General features: G+C 32.2%; 1 protein-coding gene across 1 annotated transcript in view; it reads left to right on the top strand.

Annotated features, from left to right (window-relative positions):
• The first annotated feature begins 1,246 nt into the window (after nucleotides 1-1,246).
• Nucleotides 1,247-24,910, top strand: part of LOC126891651 (uncharacterized) — a 33,821-nt gene continuing 10,157 nt past the window's right edge. Inside the window, exons 1-6 of the mRNA XM_050660876.1 lie at nucleotides 1,247-1,263; nucleotides 4,089-4,200; nucleotides 6,342-6,468; nucleotides 8,045-8,163; nucleotides 14,555-14,754; nucleotides 21,600-21,840. Coding sequence (XP_050516833.1) covers nucleotides 1,247-1,263; nucleotides 4,089-4,200; nucleotides 6,342-6,468; nucleotides 8,045-8,163; nucleotides 14,555-14,754; nucleotides 21,600-21,840 — 816 coding nt within the window. The remainder of the gene's footprint in view (nucleotides 1,264-4,088; nucleotides 4,201-6,341; nucleotides 6,469-8,044; nucleotides 8,164-14,554; nucleotides 14,755-21,599; nucleotides 21,841-24,910) is intronic.

Here is a 24,910-nt window from a genome sequence, read left to right as displayed (position 1 = left end):
GACTAATTTGAACATATTCAGTAACATTTAATTTCTAGAATCGGCTGTTTGTGTGAATCAGAATCAACTTTTACTAAATGGCATTGGGAAGAGTATACTTTTCCTAGTTGGAGTCTACTTTTACTAGTAAATGTTGAATATAAATCTTCGTTTTATATTTATAATCAACTTTTACTGAAACCAGCCGTTAGAGTTGACTCCAACTAGTTGGAGTTAACTCCAACTGGATAATCAACTTGAACTGTAACATATACACCGTTTATTTCACTTTTTTATAGGCTTTTTATAGGTTTTCCTAAGTATATTTTTTTGACAAAATGCTTACTTTTTGAGTTGTTTGCGAAAAACCTTCCAAAAACGTGGTTATTTTGTTGAAAAATGAACATACTCAGTTACAAATAACTCAAAAAATATTGATTTGGTGAAAAAGGTCTATAGAACAAAAGTTTCTTAAAATTAGTTAGTTTGTCCATTTCGGGATTTATCTTGAACATATATTTTTTCACCTACGAGATGGGGTGAAACTCACCCCCAGAACAAAAGCACACATCGGCAACATATTACTTTTTTTATTTGACATGTTAGCTATGCGTATGCCAAATTCCATGTCATTCCAAGCGGTTCTTTAATATTTACAGCAAAAACCGTGAAATAATGTACTATATTATGTAGAATTGTATATTGTATGTAAGAAACATTCCAATATTGAAAAAAAAATTGTTTGTTAAACCTGTGGCGACGTAAATTAGTGTATATTTTAAAATTTCTTTAGTTCTAAGTTCAGAATGATGATTTCTATTTTTGTTCAGTTTTAATTAAAAATATGTTTTACTATTGTCTATTTATCATTTATTGATACAATAGTAATATTAAAATTACGAATACAATATTTTATTTCTTAAAACAACTTAATTTTTTTGTCAATTGTCATTTTTGACTTGGGGTCATTTTTGACCCCCGTTGGTCATCCGTGTAAAAAAAAAGGTTGGTCATCGGAAGGTTAACGAATGTTTGGCTATAATGTTGACGAATTATTGTTCTTTGCCATATCATTTTTATAGATCATAATATACCTATCCATTGTGGTCCATATTCTAGTATCTCAGCTTTTTATAAAATTAAGACTCAGTTTATATAACGTCCCAACGTATCGTGAGCTTCTGTAGATCGAGGAAAAACAAAAAAAAGTATGCATATGCATAATATTGGAAAAAGAGAAAGACACCAATACAACAAACACTCCGACATGCTAGCGGGTAAAAGGTATTAAGAGAAGAAGAAGAAGAAGAAGAAGAAGAAGAAGAAGAAGAAGAAGAAGAAGATGAAGAAAAAGAAGAAGAAGAAGAAGAAGAAGAAGAAGAAGAAGAAGAAGAAGAAGAAGAAGAAGAAGAAGAAGTAACCATGTACAAATAACTAAAAATTTTGTACTGAACAAATTCGAATGTAATATACTTTTTCGAATTGTTTCTAATGCCCTGTGTGCGTTTCTTCTCAACCGACGATAATAAATAAATGCTGAAGTCGTGGAAAAAATAAAAAAAAAATGGTTTTATTGACAGCTACTGTATTATTACGCTACATTTGTTGTTTGGTTAAAAATTACAATAATGAATGCAGTCAGAAGAGTCCGAATCCCCTAATTTATAAGTTCACCAATAATGTACACCTCAGCACAAAAGTTAATGTCTCTAGAATAGTAACAAAAACTTTGTACCTACTTTGAAAGCTGACAAATATAATTTATAGGGGGATGCAATTAGAACGAAGACATGCATTGTTTCGGAAAAATTCAAACAAGGATATATTTTTCTAAAACTTTTTTTGTTAGTTTATGTACATATTAAAGTAAAAAGTTCTACTCGCAGATTTGGCCGATAATTGTTTATTAATTGTTTACACAATAACAATTGTTTTGTATAAATAATTTTAAAAATACCGTTAAATTCATCATTTTACTTTGAACAAATATGTTTCTATTTTGTTTTTGATTATGCTGAATCCGAATATGGCATTGCAATTTGAAAATTCTTATACATAAGCTCTTATAGGTAGGTACAGTGTGTCTGCGTAGCTAGGAACCACATGGAAAACTTTTTTATTATCAATTTTACGAAAAAAAGTTATTCTTAATAAAATGCTCTGGATAGTCAAAAATCTAAAACTCAACCATCAGATATCAAATTTTATCAATTTTATACGAGTTATGTCAAAAATATGAATTTCGTTAAAGAGTAAAGTACCTTTATATTCCAGAATATCAAAAAATGCTATTATGAAAAGTTGTTTGAAATTGCAAACTATGTCTAAATATACAATTATATCATTCTAATCGAAAAAAAAAAAATTCAATTTTTTCTCAAATTACGGATATTCATCATATTTTTATTCCAATTATCATAACTATTTTTTATCACTTTTACGAAAAAACGTTATTCTTCATAAAATTCTCTCCCTGGTCTAAAATCTAAGATACAATCATCAGATATCAAACTTTTTTAATTTTATACGAGGTATGTAAAAAAGATGAATTTTTCTTAAGAGTTAAGTGCCTTTATTATTCACAATATTTTAATTAAAAGGATTTAACACTAAAACAAATTTTTTAATTCCAAACAACTTTTCTTAATAACAATTTTCGATATTGTGAAATTTAAAGTTACTTTACTCTTGAGTGAAATTCATATTTTTTGACGTACCTCGTATAATATTAATTAAATTTGATATTTGATGATTGCATCTTATATTATATACGAAAAGTTTGTTATAAAGAATAACTTTTTTTCGTAAAACTGATAATAAAAAAGTTATCAACAGGTTCCAAGTTACGCAGACATACTGTATAAGAGCTAAAAAAATTTTTTTGCTGAACATTTATTATTGGTGAAGCTTATTATTAAATGTATTTTAGGTAAGTTTTACAGAAAAAAGTTTTGATCACTTTGTATAAACATTTTGGTAATTTTCGATTTTTGTGTTACATTTTTGTTATCTTTCTTAATGTTCTTAAAGAGAAATAGTTTGTTTCATTTCTAAAGTAAAATAATTTAGTGTATATTAAAGATTAAATCCTAAGCTTTAAAAAATCACTTATAAAACTGTAATAGATTTGTTCAAACTTGAGTAATACCGTCTTAAAATGGTGGTAATTCTATAAAACTACGAAGATTTCAAAAATTACATTATTTGAGACTTCACATCATTTGAATTAAGTTTTTGAGATTTTTTTTTGAATGAAATATCATTTAGTAAGATGCTTGAGAGGTAAGTTGTGCAAAATTGAGAGTTTTATAAGCATAATTGTATTAGTTACACATTTTTAAATCATTTTTAAACAAAATTCAAGTAAGGCTCATTTTCCGCTCACACCGTACTTATGCCCATACTTTTTATTTCTTTCTATTATAACCATAAGATAGCTTAATTATTCTTCTTTCATGTTTAATTTGTAGAATTTTATTTGATCCATTAGTTAAAGAATCACATTAAAATAACTCAACCGTGCACTTCGCCGTACGTTAGTTTACAGTGCGCCAATGTTTGTGAGAAGGGTGACTTTAGCGTTATAAATAAAAAATTATAGAATATAGAGATTTAATTTTAGAAAATGCTTTATAAAAGTTTTTTTTGTAAAATTTTCTGAATTTTTTAATGGTCAAGTCAGTTTTTTCTAAAATTTATATTTTCGGAGTTATTTAACAAAACATCTAATTTCGTAATTATTCATTTGTTTAATAAAGAATGAAGCACCCACTTCTCGAGTAGAACTTTTTGATATGTTGTTTATTAAATATTTCTTAATGAAATTACAAAAAGTTCTATCTTGTTTGATTTTTTCCGAAGTGAAAATCTAAATGCACTCCCCTATTAAACGAGGCCATTATTGCAACACTATTTGGCAATTCATTCAATTTGCAGAATGTTGAGTAAACTGATAATCAAACTATTAATCGATATGTTTCACAATTATTATACACGGTTAAACTATTAAAAATTAGGAAGTTAAGATTAATGTGAGATTACAAATTAAGGGATTAATTTGTGATTGAACAGTACTATATTAGATTTTTAATACAGCGTAACTTTTTTAGAATTGCACTGAAGAAACAAACTAATCCTAGGCAAACAAGAGTACGTAATGTCGCCAGAAGTGTAATTGAAGGCGTAGGGGTAGGAACAGTACCTTTAGTCAATGACTATGATGTAAGTTATTGGGTGGTACTACATGAGCTCTATCCCGAGGATGCGTTTTATCTGTGCATATCTAGTATAGTGTGCAGAATAAGACAATTTTGTGACTTATTCCCAACTAAAGCCAGTCACTAACGGTACTGCGGCGTCGTTCAATTTTGCCGCATTCGACTAAATTGGCAAAAATTTTGATCGCGTGTGATCGTGCATCCAACAAAATCGTACAATTTGACCATAGAGAGACACTGGCCTGTCTGCTGCAGTACCGCAGAATAACTGATATTATCGACGATCTTGTCGAACGACACAGCAGTACCGTGAGTAGCTGGCTTAAAATAGAAAATTGATATGACAAAGGTGTGAATAAGATGCATAACTCAGAAGAATTCTCTGGCTTGGTTCTAAAAGGGTCAATGTCAATATTTCACTTTTTTGTACAGCTTTATTTAAAATTTAATATTGACAAAGCAAAACGCAAAACATTAACATTGGCCATTTTAACACCAAGCCACAGTATGTAACAAGGGTAGATTTTTTTTCGGTCCCCCTTAACGAACTCCCCTCCATTAAGAGCCAATATATGGTAGAGGTACATTTTCGGGGTGCAAGGTTTCTCCCCATGTAATAATCTGACGCGCTCGAGTAACTGCAAAAATCCTCGCTTGGGCTCCCCTACCATTAATTGTTTTTGGTTTTAGGACCTAATTTTCACAACCCAATAGGTCCCCATAACGCTTTAGTAACTGCAAACGCAGCCTTGCCTCCCCAACTGCACTCACCAGCACAGAATTACGCCACCTAAAATTTTTGATTAAGTTTGACAATATATAACTTTATTATTTTGTACTCCGATTTTCAAGATTCTTGCATCAGTTTGTAGGTACACGTTTTCATGTCATTTGTTATTATTCTGGTAACAAAATTTTTTAGCTTAGATGGATTATACGGGGTGAATGGAAGCGTTGTATTTTCTCCTAACTTTAAAAAATTCTGCGAAAAAATGGAGGGCTGATTTTATTACAATCTATTTTTGTATTATCCTGGAGGTATCCCTAAGATTTTGTTTTTTGGATTATCCAAATAGCTCTTTTCTTTTAAAAGCTGTAAATAAAAACACAGCTTTGAAGGTTTACTTAATTAAAAATATCAAACGCACTAAAATTAACAACATAAAACAAAGTTAAAAAACAAAACAATTCAATGGCGGATATGTCCACCTCTCGCAGTAACGACTGCTCGCAGTCTGTTTGGCATCAAATAAAGATGTGTTATCCTTGCCGGAGGAATAGCCCGATATTCCTCTACCAGGGCCATACCTGTACCAAATTTCCCGGAGGCCTAGGAGACGGCGAATAGCTATTTTTAATTCATCCCATAAATGCTCAATAGGATTGAGATCTGGACTGCATGCGGGCCATTCTAATCTTATCAATCCAACCTCTATTTAAGATATTTATATTTATGAGTCAGTGTTTTTATTTACAAAAAATTGTACAGCTCTTACAAGAAAAGAGTTATTCGGATAATTCAAAAAGCAAAATCTTAGGAATATCTCCAGATAAAAGGAGTATGTAACAAAATCAGTCCTCCCATTTTTCCACAGTATTTTTTTAAAGTTATGAGAAAATACAACACTTCCATTCAGCCCCGTATAATGCCGTCTAAGTGACTTGGCAGACATTGTTGGCCCAAGATGGTTGGTTAAAGATCTCGATTAGAGTTTCAACATGTTCCCAGAGGTTATCTGTTAACATCGGCGTTTAGCCTTTTCAATTTTACAACATTAGAATGTAGATTGAATTATAATTACAACCATTGTTTGGTTCTGGGGCTATTTAACAAGTATATGAGTTCACTGATGATGGACTGATAGGTCCGAAAACTTTTGTTCTAAACATATTTTATTTAATCTATTCGGATTTTTTAAGATTTTAGTAAATTATACCTATTATATAGAAGTGGTTTTGCTTCATGTTAGAGTTTGTTTAATTATATAATATACAGCCAATCCAGAGAACTACCCTTTTTAACAAATAATAAAGTTATAAATTGTCAAACTTAATCAAACATTTTTAGTGGTGGAATTTTGTACCGGTGAGTGTATATTAGTTTGATTTGTGCTTTAATAATAAACAAAATTATTTTTGATCTAGCTTGATTATTTTGGAGAAATAGGAATTGGAACTCCCCCACAATTGTTCACAGTAATTTTTGACACTGGCTCTAGTGATCTTTGGGTTCCTTCGAGCAAATGCGCAGACATACCGGATAACGCTTGTGGTAAGTACAAAGTTGTGCAATATACAGGGTGGGCCAAAGAAAAGAGTCCACCTCGATTTTTGGCAGTTATTAGATTTTAAGGAAATGACAGAACAGGTCGATTTTCAACGAAAATTTATCGTTTATAAATTCGCAAAGTCTGTGTGTTATTGCGTTGCTGCTCCTGCAATACTTAGAGCAGATTTATCGATGGATTCTTATGTAGTTTTGTGTTCTGAATCCAAATCTGAAAACGGCATTTCGATATCTCTAACCGTCTTCGAGATAATCGACCTCAAAGTCTAAAATGTGACGTCACCATCCTTTTATTATCTGGCGACACACTAAACGTCAGCTGAAATCGTTGCTACTAAGTAGGCTAGTTTTTTAATCTGATTTTGTTAATCAAAGCATAAGTTATTTACATTATTTCAGTTTGACACTTCGTGAATGTCAAATTAAATTTTAAATAAAGTATTAATAAAATATCAATGACATTTGATAGTGAATTTAATTATTATTATATAAAATAAATACGATGTTCAAAAAATACAATTTGAGTATATTTTGAAAGCAATAATTTATTAACAATTTTAAAAAGGTTTTTACGAGTATGCGGCCTCCCCTTTAATGGGAATACCTAATGATAAATGTAGTGTTCCATTTGTTATGAAATGAAAATTGTTATTATGTTGGTTCGCAAAACTCAGACACAACTGGCTAGTGATTTTAGTAGGTAATTTTTTTCCAATTTTGCTAAAATTGGCAAGATTACTAATTATTTAGTGATTATTAACTATTTAGTAATTATTTTTTTTTGGAAAATTGGTAAAATTACTGACTAAAGTCACTAGCCAGTGGTGTCTGAGTTTAACGAACCGACTATATGAAATGTTCTTTGGAATAAAAAATTATGGTATATGTGCAATTACATCCTTCTAATGGAAAAAAATATTTGAAGATTTTTCTCAAATTATGGATACCAACAACACTTTCATTTATAACTCTTTTATTTTTAATTTGACGAAGAAAAGTTATTCTTCATAAAAATCTCTTCATGGTCTAAGATTTATGATGCAACCATCATATATCAAATTTTATTAATTTTATACGAGGTATATAAATAATATTAATTTCGATCAACAGTAAAGTACCTTTATAGTTCACAACATTTAAATTAGAATGATATAATTGCACATTAAAACATAATTTTTAATTCCAAACAACTTTTCATAACAGCAATTTTCCATATTATGAATTAAAGTACGTAAATAAACAAAGTTTTCGTTATGATAATGCTCGCATTTTCAGCTTGTTTATTTTTAAATTACAATTTTTTTTATATATTTTTCATACTAGTGACGTCATCCATCTGTGCTTGATGACGTAATCGATGATATTTTTAAATGGGAACAGTGGTCGTGTGTTAGCTCATTTGAAAGGGTGTTCAATTCTCTATTCACTAGTATAAACATTTACAATAAACGGTTTGGTTTTTGTAAAATGACGTAGGTAACTCTTTATATTAAATCCTGAATTCTTTAAGGTACAATAACTGTTTGAATTTTAGAAAATTAAATAAAAATTTACATTTTAGACAACCACAGACAATACGATTCCAGTCAATCTTCAACATACCAACCCATTGGCATCCCCTTTTACATTCAATACGGATCTGGAGAGATAAGTGGTTTCACATCTGCAGACACTGTAGAGGTGAGCTCAAAACTTATTCGATTCTGTAAAACTAACTGTAAGAGGTCATTCGTAAGAAAAGGTTCTCTATGCCGCTGAGAAATCTGGCAACACTGCCTCACACATCAACTCTCTCTTTCTCTCTCTTACTCCACCACTTTCGCCTCGCTGCATTGCTCAGTGTCGGCCTAGCAACCTTCGAAGATTTAAGTCCCGGTCTCTGTTACCGCCAATGTGATATTTATGCTATGTTCTTCTTCTTCTTTTAGCCCATTTCTATCCAACTTTGGACATAGGCCTTCTCCAAATCTTTCCATATCCGTCTGTCCTTGGCTGCGTTTTTCCAGTTAGTTCCTGCAGCTTTTACAATATCGTCCTTCCATCGCATCTGAGGTCTTCCTCTTCCTCTTCTTCCTGTCCACGGTCTTCAGTTTTGTATTTCAGCATTCCATATTTTATCTTCCTGTCTCGCATTGTGGCCCACAAATCTCCATTTTAACCCTGTTCTATGTTCAGTTACATTTTTTACTTTTGTTTTCTCTCTTATCCATTTGTTTCATTTTCTGTCTTGTAGTTTTATTCCCAACATGGATCTTTCCATTTTTCTCTGAGTTATTTCAATTTTGATTATGTTGGCCTTTGTTAATGTCCATGTTTCTGAGCCATACGTCAGAACAGGAAGGATGCACTGGTCAAATACACGGGTTTTTAGGTACTGTTGTACCTTTGTGCTTTTTAGTATCCATCTTAAGTTTCCAAATGCTGCCCATGCCAATCGGATTCTTCTCTGTACTTCAATTGTTTGGTTCTCTTTAGTACCTTTGATTATTTGACCCAGGTATACAGGGTTCGCCAAACCTCTGGTTTTCTTTGATTACGGCTAAACTATGGGATATACAAAAAAATGATTTTAATAAAACTAATGTATATTAAAACTGTCTATAATTTAAAATTATTTTCGATTATACAAAGTGAGTCAGAACGACGGTATGAACCAAAGTTTTATTTTTTTTAAATAGAACACCCTATATATTAAATATTTTTGAATACAGTTTTTAAAAATATGAAAAATTCGTATAAGGTCTTATAGGCTTAAATAATTTTCGAAATATTTACATTTTTATTGAGAAAAATGGTAATATTTATAGGGCTGTGGATTATGTTTCCAAGGGAACAAAAATTTAAGTGGTAGGTCAAAGTTTTTATAATATAATGTAATTTTTAAATAATTTAATATCTTTTAATTATAGCCATAGAATATACAGTGTGATCACTATTTGCAAATTCAAAATTTTCTCATTTTTTTTAAATGGAACACCCTGTATATTATTATTGCATTTTGTTGTAAATATTATAACCTTTCTTTTGGTATGAGGTTGTATGTTCATAGCATGTTTGGTTTTGTAAATATTTAAAAAAGAACTATAGATTTTACGTTTTGCGGATATTTTATATCCGCGATAATTTTAATTAAATTTTTTTGCAAAAAAAAATTATACTCTAATTTTAGAAACATATACTAAAATATGAAAGATGAAAATAACAACGTAATTAAAGATTAAAATAAAACGTATGCAAGTGCAACTTAATTGAATTTAATAACTTTAAAATTATGTTATTAACAATTTTTTACCATACTAATAAGTAATTAATATGGATAAATTAAGTATTAAATTAAACAACCAATTTTAAAATCTTCTTTAGAAATTTTTCTACCCTAGTAACTTTATTGTACCCAATTTTGTTAGTTAAATTGTATTGAGTAAGATCAGTTAATAACTTTTTAATTTACCTACATCTTGAGAACGTATAAAGTATGCTTTGAAACAAATGAACATTATAGAAGTATATTATGAAGTAAATAGTATCTATATAGTCGTGCCACAAAAGCTGGTAATAATTTCTAATGGTTTCACCCAAAACAAATGTCATATCCATGAACTGTTCGGTTGAAAAATTAAAATTAAAAATATAAAAGATGGTTACAAAAATTTCAACTACAAAATATTACCAGCTCTTGTGACACCAGTTAATACTATTTATATTAATAAATAATTTGACTAATACATTTAACATTAATTTGTTTCAAAGCATACTTTATAATTATGTTCTCAAGATGTAAGAAAATTTAAAAGGTAATTAAGAGTTTAACAGATCTTACTCGTAAATACAATATAGCTAACATTTAATTTGGTACAGGAAAGTTGATGGGGTAGAAAAATTACTAGGGTAGATATCAAATTTGGTGGTTTATTTAATTTAGTAACTAATTTATGCATTCATTAGTATGGTAAAATATGTTTTGTAAAATAATTTTAAGTTATTAAATTCAATTGAATTGTACTAGTATACGATTTATTTTAATCTTTAATTACGTTTTTATTTCCATATTTGATATTTTGGTGTATGTTTCTAAAACCAGATTATAATTTTTTTTTTTGCAAAAAAAATTTTTAATAAAAAATCCGCAAAAACGTAATATCTACAGTTTTTTTTTTAATATCTACAAAACGGAACAAGCTAGGTACATACAACCTCATACCAAAAGAAAGGTTGTAATATTTACTACAAAAGGAAATACTAATATACAGGGTGTCCCATTTAAAAAAAAATGAGAAAATTTTGTATTTGCAAATAGTGATCACACTGTATATTTTATGGGTATATGTCAAATATGTTAATTTTTTTAAAAATAACAGTATGCTAAAAAACTTTGACATATCATTTAAATTTTTATTACCTTGAAAGCCTAATCCACAGCCCTTTGAATATTATCATTTTTCTCAATAGTCCTGTCGCCAGGGGGGGTACAACGGCCTCGTTAATTCAGATGGACTTACTCAAGGTTTTTTTATGTATTTTGACCCGTAGAACACGAATTTTTTGGGTAACAGTTGATCCGGATGTCGATAAGATTGTTATAGACCAAGAACTTGAGGAATCAAATAACAGCGATTTTTGGCAAAACAAAACAATATTTTGTATTTTTTGGGCCATTTTAAGTAAAAAATATTTCTACAAGTTTTTTCGTAGGATGCACAGTTTTCGAGATAAACGCAGTTGAACTTTAAAAAAATCGAAAAACTGCAATTTTTGAACCCGAATAACTTTTGATTAAAAAATAAAATAGCAAGTCTGCTTACCGCATTTGAAAGTTTAAGTCAAATTATATCGGTTTTGATTATTTGCATTGGTAAAAATTTATTTTTTTATTGTTTAACAAAGCTATAAACACGTAGGGTTTCCCGTGCTTTTACATGCGTTTTAACGCATGTAACGTAGAAATAGTCTTGATTGCACTAGTACCTATTCTACCTACTCGTTCGATTTTAAATGAGAAATCATAGAAACATCACTCACGCACTAGTTGTTTGTAGCTTTGTTTAACAATAACACAATAAATTTTTAGCAATGCAAATAATCAAAACCGACATAATTTGACTTGAACTTTCAAAGGCGCTTAGCAGAATTGCTATTTTATTTTTTAATCAAAAGTTATTCGGGTTTAAAAATTGCAGTTTTTCGATTTTTTGAAAGTTCAACCGCGTTTATCTCGAAAACTCTGCATCCTACTAAAAAACTTGTAGAAATATTTTTTGCTTAAAATGACCCAAAAAATACAAAATATTGTTTTGTTTTGCCAAAAATCGCTGTTATTTGATTCCTCAAGTTCTTGGTCTATAACAATCTTATCGACATCCGGATCAACTGTTACCCAAAAAATTCGTTTTCTACGGGTCAAAATACATAAAAAAAACTTGGGTAAGTCCATCTGAATTAACGAGGCCGTTGTACCCCCCCTGGCGACAGGACTACAATAAAAGTGTAAATATTTCGAAAATTGTTAACTTTACGCCTATAATACCTTATACAAATTCTTAATATTTTTAAAAACTATATTCAGAAATTATTTAATATATAGGGTGTTTCATTTAAAAAACATAACTTTGGTTCGTACCGTCGTTCTGGCTCAACCTGTATAATCGAAAATAATTTTAAATTATAGACGGCTTCGATATACATTAATTTTGTTAAAAACATTTTTTTGTATATCCCATAATTTAGCCGTAATCAAAGAAAACCAGAGGTTTGGCGCACCCTGTATACAGGGTGTCCCGAAAAGATTGGTCATAAATTATACCGCAGATTCTGGGGTCAAAAATAGGTCGATTGAATCTCACTTACCTATATACAATAGTGCACACAAAAAAAGTTACAGCCCTTTGAAATCGATTTTTTTTTCATATATCGAAAACTTTTAACGATTTTTTATTAAAAATGGACATGTGGCATTCTTATGGCAGCAACATCTTAAAAAAAATTAAAGTGCAATATGTGCATCCCATCAAAATTTTATGGGGGTTTTGTTCCCTTAAACCTCCCCCCCCCCCCAAACTTTTGTGTACGTTCCAACTAAATTATTATTGTGGCATCGTTAGTTAAACACAATGTTTTTAAAACTTTTTTACCTCTTAGTACTTTTTCGATAAGCCAGTGTTTATCGAGATATTTTGAATATTTGTCGTATTCACCACATATTTGTATACGGTTAAGTACGATTATAGAAATTTGTTAATAATCTGAAAATTTATTTATAATTTACATTTTTAGGTATATTTTGAAAAAGAAGCCAAATATCGATAAAAGGGGACTTATCAAAAAAAGACTAAGGGGTAAAAAGTTTTAAAAACACTGTGTTTAACTAATGGTACCACAATAATAGTTTAATTGTAACGTACACAAACATTTGGGGGGTTTAAAGGAACAGAACCCCATACAATTTTTATGTAAATATATTAAAAACGAAGCGGCATCTCGTTAAAAACTGGCTTATCGAAAAAATAATAAGAGGCAAAAAAGTTTTAAAAATGTTGTGTTTAACTAATGGAACCACAATAATGAATTAATTGGAACGTACACAAAAGTTTGGGGGTTTAAGGGAACAAAACCCCCATACAATTTTTATGGGGTGGACAAATTTCACTATAATTTTGTTTTAAGATGTTCCTGTCATAAGAATGATATATGTCCATTTTCAATAAAAAAACCTCTAATAGTTTTCGATATATTGAAAAAAATCGATTTTCATTTTGTAACTTCAAAGGGCTGTAACTTTTTTTATGAGCACATTTGTACTAAGGTAAGTTAGGTTCAATCGAACTATTTTTGACCCCAGAATGTGTGGTATAATTTATGACCAATATTTTCTGGATACCCTGTATATTCGTCAACAACCTCAATATTGACATTATTTATATTTACATTTATTCTGTCTTATGTATTTGTCATGATTTTGGTTTTACTCATGTTCATTTTTAATCCTATCTTCTCCGATGCGTATGCTAGTTGAGTCAGCATTGTGGCTAGTTCTTCTTGTTTGGTTGTAATAAGGACAACATCTGAGGTGATTGAGATTCTTCCCATTTATGTTGATACCCATGTCTTCCCATTCCAGTTCTTTAAAGACGTCTTCCAGGGCTAAGGTGAAGAGTTTTGGGGATATTACATCTCCTTGTCTGACGCCTCTACGTATTTCTATGGGATTAGTTTTGTTTGTTTTATTTTCCCATTCGACTATCATACTTGCTGTTTTATAGATGTTATGTAAGAGTTGCCTGTACCTGGAGTCTATTCTGCTGTTATTTAGAGCTTTTTCTATCGCCCACATCTCGACACTATCCAACGCTTTTTCATAGTCTACAAAGGCTAAACATAAATCTAGGTTGTATTCGTTTGCCTTCTCTATAGATATTTTAATAGTGAGGAGATGATCTATGGTACTAAACCCTTTTCTGAAACCTGCTTGTTCAACTGGCTGATATTGTCCATTTTATTTGTTAGTCTATTGGTTATAATTCTAATAAAGAGTTTGTACATTTGTAAGAGTAATGAGATAGATCTGTAGTTTTTTAAGTCTCTTTTGTCTCTTTTTTTTTGAATAGCAGTATTGTAATACTCTCATTCCAGTCGTGAGGTAGTTCTGCCTTGTGCAGATATAGATTAAATAGGACTTTTAGCTCCTCCATAATAGCTTGGTTACCTTCCTTAAGCATTTCAGCAAGAATACCATCTGGACCGGCAGCTTTGTTATTTTTCATTTGAGATAGGGCGGTTTCGATTTCGTGGACGTGTATATCGGGTAGAATTTCAGAGTTGACATTTTTAATTCTTCTTTTTAGATTTTCTTTTAAGTTATTATCAGGCTACTTTTTTGTGTCATATAATTCGCTATAGAAGGATTCTACTATATTTGTTATTTTCCTTGAGTCGCTTTGCTTCTCTCCATTTTAGTTTTTAAGTGATATTATGACGTTTTTTCCTAGTGATGGGTTTAGACATTTTACTCCGCAATACCTTTCTATTACTTGTTAATGCTATGTTCACGTTATGTAAAATATTATTGTTGTTTTAGGTTGGTGGTTTTAGTGTACCTGGTCAGATATTCGCTGAAGCAACTGACGAAACCTCTCCATCTTTCTTTTTTAGTTTATTCGATGGTATTATGGGAATGGCTTATCCAGATCTGACAGCATCAGGTGCTACTCCTTTTTTCCAAAACCTGATCGCACAAGGAGGTCTTGACGCGCCAGTATTTTCGTTTTATTTGAGCCAGTAAGTATTGTTATGATCTGCTTTCCATTACTTTTATATTATATGTAGATAAGGACACACCATTAAACTTGATAAAAATAATAACCTTAAAGATAAAACCCATAACTAAATTAAAATTCATGGTGACGTTTCAATTATTACTTTATTCATCGTCAGAATAATAAGTTTCTTAAGCGGATGCTTTAATAGTATATTGTGCAACAAGTGCAGAAAGGTACTAATTTCTCACGAGTTTGAAAAGTTGCGGTACGAGCGCAAGCGAGTGCCGCAATTCAAACGAGTGAGAAATTACCTTTCTGCACGTGTTTCACACTATACTTTTTCTACAAGCACAGTTTTTCCTAAAAATAAAAATCACAATTTCCAAACGACGATTAATTATAATAGGTACCTATGTGATAAATTTTAAACTGTATTTAATTAATACCTACTAATCAATTTAAATTCCTTATACCTAAATAAATTGCACAGAAATCAGTTAAAAAATTAATGCACTGCCTTAATTTGTTTAAATTTAAACAAGTATTACACATTATTGACACTATATTTATGCAGTCACGGATTTACACAAAACCTACTTCATTCCACGTCTCTTGCACAGGTTGCTAAATCCTTATTGGTTATTTGATAATTATAAAATGTTTAATAAGAATAAAATTGTAAAATAAAACAGTTGTAACATCCATAATTTAGTTTCTATGCTATAGTTAAATATAATAATTGTCTTATAGGTTATATATTTTTGTCTAAAGTTTAACCACGGATGTAAACAGAATATAACGTTACTCAGAATGCGGTAGTCCACGGATGTAAACAGAATATAACGTTACTCAGAATGAGGTAGTCAACTGTGCAGAAAATAACTTTGCGGCACAGAAACGTCACTTTGCGGCACAGAAACGTCACTTTTCTGCACACTAATGTCAAAAATCTTATACTGTGAGAAAATATCAAGTTTGCTAACATAAAACCGTGCAGAAAAGTGCACTTTGAATAGTGGTTGTAGAAAAAATAATTTTAAAGGAACAAACAATAATTAATGAAAACGTAAAAATGACATTGACAATCATTGGGTTAAGTCAATAATTTCAAATACGTCATGTCTTGTTGCGTGTTTAAGGGTGGCTTCAAAAGAAATATGGATAATGCCTCCTTGATGCTGAGTTCCGTTGGAGAACTTGCATGACCAATGATTGAGAAGTCCTTACGACTAATAGGGTGGTCAGAATCAGTCATATGTTGGAATACCGCTGAATTTGGAATTGTTCTTGATCGTCTTCCTAAGTGAGGAGTGACACCTAAGTGTTCGCAACATCTGACATTATAGTGACGTCGAGTCTTCCCGACGTACGTAGCTGCACAGCTACTACATTTGAATTTGTATATAATGTTAGATGCGAGATCACCAGGAATCATGTCTTTCACATGGAAACGAGATCCTATTCTTTCCAAAGTCGTGAAAGCAAATCTTAATTCTAAGAGGGAAATGCTTTTTTAATTGTTCTACGGATGTTGCGTCGGATTTGTAAGCTGTGGTAACCAGTATATGGAAGTTTGATATAGATCTTTTCTTTGATTTCTTCTACTTTGCTGTTTGGTTGGAATTTGTTATCGAAAAAACGTCTGATGTATCTTTCTAAGAAGTTCAACGAAAAACCATTTTTACTTAAGATCACCTTTATGTTTTCTAACTCTTCATGTAGGAATTGCCAGGTTTAACAGATAGTGAAAGCGCGGTGAACAAGTATATTGATTAAACTTTTTGTATTTGTTGGGAATAAAGCTATCTGCGTTTATATACAGGCTCGTGAAGGTTGGTTTTCTATATATTGAAGTGGAAAAACCTGAAGGTGATCTGAAGATGTTAATTCCTAAGAAGAGCAGATTTCCATTGACTTCAATTTCACTAGTAAATTTCATATTGTGGTGTTTCTGGTTGAGATAATCTAAAAAATGTTAAATGTAATCGGTATGTTTGAAGATGAGAAAAATATCATCCACGTATCGTCTATAAAGAAGTGGCTTAAAATCAATTGGACAGTCAGCTAACCATGTTTTCTCATGGTGACATAGAAAAGTATTCGCGAAAACTGGTCCTAAAGGAGAGCCCATTGCAACGCCATCTATTTGTCTATACACTTTTCCGTCAAAACTGAATAGACATTCTTTGGCAGCTAATGTCAGTAGATCTTTAAATTTTGACTGCTTCATTCCTAAAAAGTTTGAATTGGAACTTGGATAAAGTGAATTTATTATTATGTTGATGGTTTCATCTAAGGGAACGTTTGTAAACAGACTTTCAACGTCGAAACTGACCATAATTCCATCTTTGTGTCTGTCTTGGTTGGTAAATTCCTTCGCAAATGAACATGTATCTTTCACTGTGAATTCGTTTTCAGTCAGTATTTGAAGGTGTGGGACAAGATATTTAGCTAACAGATAGTTTGGAGTATTGATGGAGCTGAGAATCGGTCTTAGAGGGCCACCAGTTTTGTGCACTTTTGGGACTCCGTATAAACGTCCAAGTTGTGAACCAGTGGGAGCAGTTTCTTTGAATAGCTTGGAAGAACAATTTTTAAGTTTTTTCCGGAAATTGTCTTCAAATGATAACATTAATTTAAATAGGTTATTAAATGGTATGTTAATAAATTTTGTGTTATCCGATAGAATGTTGTTTAATTTTTCTACGTAATTTAAGAGATCTAAAATGACTATTCCGTTGCCTTTATCTGGCCGGATAATGATAATATTTTTATTTTTTTTTTTTTTTTTGTAAATTACGTAAGGCATCAAATTCTTCTTTAGTGAGGTTTGACTGTGGGGGCTTAAAATAGTTTAAAGAATTCAGTGCTATATCTTTAAGGCGGGCTGTTATGCCATCTAGCGTTATTCCACAGTTAGGTTGTAAACAGGTATTTGGGTGTTGATTGGCATAATTGTGGAGGTGGCGTGCTGTATACTCCATCGGTACTGCTAAGTTCATTTTGTTCGTTCTTTGGGGAGCTAAAGCATAATTTAAGCCTTTGGATAAAACACGTTTCTCAGTTTCATTAAGTACATATGTGGAAAAGTTAAAAATTACTTCTTCAGCGGATAAAGATGACTGTCCAGTGAATGATCCTAATAATTTTCTTAGTTTTTTACTGTGTATTAAAGATGTTTTTGTGAGCCGTTTCTTTATGGAACTGTTCCAACAGGATGAAGTTCAAAGATAATCAAGAAAAGATATTGAACTTTTAAATATGACGTTTTGTTCTTGGGCTTCTTTTTGGAAATGTTTGGAACACTTTTATATTAGTTATTATTTACTTGATCAATTATTTAATTAACGCAAATCATACATAAAAATTAAGAAAGAATCTCAGGGTGCCTTTTTATAATATAAAAAAATGTCTAAATTATCTTATGTTATACTTATCTTCTCTCGTGGTTTCAGTATCTCTTAGTTGGTCCTTATCGGGATAAAATAGGAAAAGGAAATAAATAGAAAAATCATAAATAAAAACTTACAATTACCTTTATTTAAGTAGATAAGGACACACCATTAAACTTGATAAAAATAATAAACTTAAAGATAAAACCCATAACTAAATTAAAATTCATGGTGACGTTTCAATTATTACTTTAATTACCTTTATTATTAAAAGCAATATTCTGTAAATTTATCAATTAAATTCTGTGGGCATAACTGTCCAAAAGAAACTTTTACCATATAAAATTTATCTAATTCAAACAAATATTTTTCGCTTTGTTCTTGATACCATTAATAAACCCATCTAAACAAACAAATTTGGTATTCGCAAAATTACTTATACTTCCTATTAAATTTGAAATGTTGGAATCTTAAATTCATATGCTTTTACGTAAAAAAAATTAACTTCTGATTATAAAAAGTCTATCACATAGGTTATTGACTGACCTTTTTGATTCACACACAATGATGTCTCCTCTTGCCCCAAACAGCTCCTCCTTGATTATGTTAGGCTACCAATCAAAGCCATCTCCGTTCTCAGCAAACAATCCAGCAGGATACCAGCAACTATTTCTCCAAAACACAAGCCAGGCTTCCTTTGACCCGGACTCGTTCAATAAACTCCAAATCTCTCTCCTCTCTTTCTCTCAACAATAATCTCCTGAGACCCAAGTATCTTTTTACTTGGTGACACAAATAATTTTGATAACGATAATTCTTGTAACTTACTCTCTTGGACTTTACAGAATCAAAGAGGTATTTCTTCTCGATTTGATTTGTCTCTCGTTCCACTTTTCAGCTACTCTCACTTATCAAACACAACCACTAGTACTTGCTTCTGAACTACTCACGAAAACTTTTGACTGCTCCTCTCGGCTGCCGATAACACAATAAATTCCTCTTTCCAAAACTATCTCAACATTCAAACAAAACTCTCCTCATTCCAAATTTCCAAGCCAATCAGAAACATTTCTCTCTCCACCTCACTGTTTCAATCGAAAAACACAGTCATTCTTTCAAACAATACTTCTACTCAAAACTAATGACTTTTCGGAAAGTATCTAAATATTCCTGTCATTAAACAAACATATTTAAAATTCCAATTCTCTTTACCTCTATTTTTCTAAAAACTAATAATTACATGTACCTGTGGTTTTACCCTTTACGTAATAAACAATAGGTTTAAAATTATAATCCTAAATAACTTTCACTTCACTTTTTATTTACAAAAAGGTTTTTAATATTCTTCATGGAAAAATTCATTAAGGAGAAACCAACTTGCGTTGAAAGCTAACTTCTAATAAATATTTACAAATCAATATACAGGGTGTATCAAATTTATGTGCCCGCGTTATATTAAAAAAAAATAAAAAATTTTATTCTATCTTTGATTGCCAAATTGAAACACAATAGTATATAACATTTTGTATATAAATATAATAAAGCGTTGCGTATCTATAAACTAGTCTACCGTATATGGACACTAGAAGTCATCTCAGGAGATTGGAATGTAGGAATCGTACTTCATATGTACAAAGGGGGATACAAATTATAGGGGCATAACAGTTTTAAATGTTTTCTACAAGATATCAGGAATTATATACAACCGCCTGGAATTGTTTTCAAAAGACATGATTGGGAATACACGTTAAGCGGTAAACATGAAAATGTGTTGAATATACCTAATTGTAGGGGAGCCCAAGCGGGGATTTTTGCAGTTACTCGAGCTCGTCAGATTAGCATATGGGGAGAAACCTGGTACCCTGCAGATGTACCTCTACCATATATTGGCTCTTAACAAAGGGGAGTTCGTTAAGGGGGGCCCGAAAATATAAATCTATCGTTAAAAAAATTCCAAATTGTCAGATTAAGATAAGGTAATTTAAGTACGTGCAAAAGAGTATATATTTAAAAAATCTGACGATTCGAGCCGGGCGTAAGGAAATGGGTGAGTCCCAAAATTTCACAACAAAAAAGCGAATATTTGGCGAAATGAACGACAGATCAAAAAACTAAAAAATATGTGCTCAATATTTTTTAAAAATCTTTCGAATGATACCAAAAACGACTTCCCACGGAGAGGGGTGGGGGTAAATTTAATATTTTAAATACGAATTCCGCGATATTTCGCGAAATGAACATCAGATCGAAAAACTGCAAGATACACGTATTCAATATTTTTGAAAAATCTATCGAATGGCACTAAACTCGACCCCCATGGAGGTGGGGTGGGGGTTACTTTAAAATCTTAAATAGGAGCCCCCATTTTTTATTACAGATTTGGATTGCTTACGTAAAAATAGGTAACTTTTATTCGAAACATTTTTTCGAATTATGGATAGATAACGATATAATCGGAAAAAACGATTGTTGGAAATGGAAAATTAAATTAAAAAATGGCAAGCGCCCACTAAAATGGAAAGCTTTACTTACTTTTTTTTGGTTTTAGGACCTACTCTTCACAACCCAATAGGTAACCATAACGCTCGAGAGACTGCACATTTAGCATACTTTGCTCCCCTACCATAACATATTACCAATTTACAACTACTATATCGATTTCAACAGGCGTTTGATGGAGTAAATAGGGGATTATTAATTTGTAGTCACTGTCAATTGTCAATTGTCACTGTCAATTTATTACACTGTCAAGTTTTATAAAATTGTGAGGAAATGAATTAAATTATAGAAATGCTAATTATGACATCTAATAGGGCAGTAGTACGCCAACAACTACTAATTATTTGAGATTTTTAGTATAATAATAATATCGTATTGCATTTTTGCCGGGGAGATCCTTTTTGACAGTTCCGGCGCCATTTACATCTTTAACCCTGTTTTAAGTAACTAGTGCCGATGTACACTAGCCTAGGGGGACCGACGGCTTAAGTGCTCTCCGAGGCACGGTGAGATGGCTCGTGTCATTATTGGAAATGAAAATGGTTTGTCTTTGGCAGGTCTCGAACCCACGTGCACTGGCGTATGAGGCCAGCGATTTTGCCGTTACTCCACGGCCGCTCAAAGATTTTTAGTAACAAAGGTATTTAGAAAATTGGATGTAATCGTATGTAATGCAATGTACTTTCCCCCTTGGTCCTTCTTCTTCTTTAAGTCCGTCTCCTATCGGAGGTTGGAAATCATCACAGCTATTCTTATTTTACTGGCGGCTGCCCTAAATAGGTCGATGGAACTGCAGCCGAACCATTCCCTCAGATTTCTTAACCAAGATATTCTGCGCCTACCGATACTTCTCTTACCCCTGATTTTACCCTGAATGATCAGTCTCAGCAGCGAGTATTTGTCACCTCTCATAACATGGCCAAAGTCTAAAATTATCTATGATGGCATTACTCAACTGTTTTTTATATTTCAGAATTGCCAATGGCGATGACGGAGAATTGATGCTGGGTGGATCAGATCCAAACTACTACACAGGAGACTTCGCCTATACACCAGTATCACGACCACTCTACTGGCAAATTACTGGTCAAGGTATTTCTGTAAAATATGGAAAAGTTACAAAATACTTGTGTCAAAGTGGGTGCCAATGTGTCATAGATACTGGTACTTCTCTGATCTACGGACCACCTGATGAAGTTGCAATTATTAACAAGGTAAAGGAATAATTTGTGTTTATTTGTATATATTTGTACATATACTAATGGTATTCCGAATAAAGTACTTGCCTCCTAGTGGCGGGATACGGGCAACAATACATTGGCTTATAGGGCAGTCCTTACAATAGGGATCCTGGACCATACAGAAAAATGCAGGCGGGTGTGGGGTAATACTGCACTTTGGTTGTGTATTGGCTAAACATGCAGAGCAGGGTATGGTGCTGATAGAAAAGGCATTCAGGCATCAAATATCCAAACAATCTCTTCAGGCCATAATAATGAAAAGACCTTCTCCAATGATATAAAAACTTATACTGAAATGATGGCATCTCCTGAGGTAAAATATGCCGGAAGCAAAATGAGCCTCCGTTATGATTTCCGGGTGAGGACTATCTCAGGAGGAACACCATTGCAGCTTAGAAAAATCAGGATAGGGTCGTGGAATTTCGGTAGCCTTACAGGTAAGAGTCTGGAGTTAGTGGATGCGCTCAAACGAAGGAGAGTCCAAATTGCTTGCATTCAAGAAACTAGGTAGAAAGGTCAAAGGGCGAAAGAATTAGGTAAAGGTTACAAATTGCGGTATGCAGGGAGTAGTAACACTAGAAATGGAGTTGGTATAATTGCTGATAGTGAAATGAAAGATAACGTAGTGGAAGTTGTGGTAACGAGTGATAGAATGATGTCAGTGAAATTTGTAATTGATAAAGAGGTATTGAATGTTGTGTATGTCTATGCTCCTCAAACAGGTCTGGTGAGAATGAAAGAAGAGCTTTCTATGACCAATTAAGAGACGTCCTGAGTGATATTCCGTCAGAGGAGAAAGTTATAATAGGAGGTGATTTCAATGCATATGTGGGCCAAGCCAAGGCAGGATGTGAAGCAATACATGGGGGATTAGGCTTTGGAACTAGAAATAAAGCTGGAGATGACATGCTGGAATTAGCAACAGCATTGGATATGGCGATTGTTAACACATTCTTTAAAAAGTGAGAAACTCAACTTATTACCTACAAAAGTGGGCAACATCAATCCCAAATATACTACTTCATGATAAGGAAAGAAGACATACGTGAATGCAAGGACTGCATGGTAATAGGTAGTGAGACAATAAGCCAACAACATAAGCTGCTTGTTTTGGACATCGAAGTAAAAAAGCGAAACTAAACAAGAATATCGGAGAGGACCACAAAAAATAAAGTAGTGGATGCTAAAAGATGAGAAAGAAGGTCTATTCAGGAGAAGAATAGTAGAAAAAATATGTTGGAACATGAAAGAAAGCCCTAATACAATTTGGAGAAAAATGGCCAGTAGTATTAGAGAGACTGCTATTGAAATACTTGGGAAAATGTCAGGAAAAAAGTTTGAGGATGAAGAGACTTGGTGGTCGTCAAACGAAGTACAAGGAAAAATAAAAGAGAAGGGAAAATTATATAAAAAGTGGCAAGAAATGATAGATCAGATGAAATGACAGATCTTCAAAACTATATGGTGGCGAAAAAGGAAGCGAAAGTTGCAGTAGCAAAAACCAAAGCAGAAGCGTATTCAAACCTATACGATCAACTTAATACCAGGGAAGGCGAAACGAAGATATATAAAATAGCTAAACAGAGAGCAAAGAAAGCAAAAGATTTTATTCAGGCTAGATGTATCCGAGATGAAAATAATAAAATACTAGTTCACGAAAGGGATATCAAAAAGAGATGGAGAAAGTACTTTGATAGCTTATTAAATGAAGAATTTGACAGACAGCCTGTAGAGTCAACGGAGACAGTAGAGAGATATTGCAGAGCCTTTTTTGCACTTGCTGTATTACAGCAGGCGTTATTTTGACAGTAGAGCATGCGCAGATGTGATATCTGGCTTACGCTGCGTTATTGGAAATACGACCTGCCGTTATTAGGGGAGTCGTTACGCTGTGCGGTATTCGTTGCGCTATTTTCTTTTCAGGTTATGTTTGTTGTTTATCTTTCATTTAAACCAAATTTATTCGTAATAATTTGCTAAAATGGGTACCTCAGACAGTAGCAAACGAATTAGATTTACGTCTGATGACGATTTGTGTTTATTAAAACAAGTTTTATGTCAAAATCCATATTGACTTCTCCAGAAAATTGGACGTTAGTTCAGGAAAACATGAAGAGTGCAACAGGAAAATGTTTTATTTGTAAGAACATTCAAGGATCATTTATTTCTCTTGCTCGATATTTGGAAGAAAATACAAACCTGCTTTCTTTCATCTAAATTAAATTCTGAATTTTGAGTACAAATTAGATAAACAACTAATCTTAATCGAGCCGTAAAATACCGCAACCAAAATGTTGAGCAATATCTGCATTTATGAAACGTCTGAGAAATGTCAATTCTGTCAAAATAGCGCGGTGTAAATAGCGCAACGTAGGCTGTGTTAAATTTGCAATATCTCTCTAGTAGCAGCAATGGTCACCAAAATAACAAACGAGGAAGTGGCACAAGCACATCAAAAAATAAAGAAAGGAAAAGCGGTAGGACCAGATGATATTCCTGGGGAAATATAAAGAGCATTGGGAGAGACAGGAAGAAGGTGGCTAGCAGGTCTATTTAATAGAATTATGGAAGTTGGACCAATGCCAGACGAATGGAGAAGCAGTATACTAGTACCTGTTTACAAAAACAAGGGAGATATAAAACAATGTACAAACTACAGGGCTATAAAACTGCTTAGCCACACCATGAAAATATGGGAAAGAGTAATTGATAGACGGATACGTGAAGAGACCGAAATATCCGAGAATCAATTTGGTTTTATGCAGGGCAGATCAACAACAGATGCAATTTTCATTATAAGGCAGTTGATGGAAAAATACAGGAGTAAAGAAACAAACGCTCATATGGTATTCATTGATCTTGAGAAAGCATATGATAGAGTTCCGTAAGTTACGCATTCTTTATTAGAAGTATTGAGATGTCTTCTCGCGTGTCCAGAGCAAGGACCTTATGTTTGTGTTTCTTTCGTGGGATAAGTTCATTGACTTACAGTTTTAGCCCATTTTTAGTGTTAATAGTGACATTTACGTATATGCCGGTCGCT

This window comes from Diabrotica virgifera, chromosome 9, assembly GCF_917563875.1.
Source record: "Diabrotica virgifera virgifera chromosome 9, PGI_DIABVI_V3a".
In the NCBI taxonomy this organism is placed as follows: domain Eukaryota; kingdom Metazoa; phylum Arthropoda; class Insecta; order Coleoptera; family Chrysomelidae; genus Diabrotica; species Diabrotica virgifera.
This window is presented reverse-complemented; position numbering and strand designations above follow the sequence as displayed.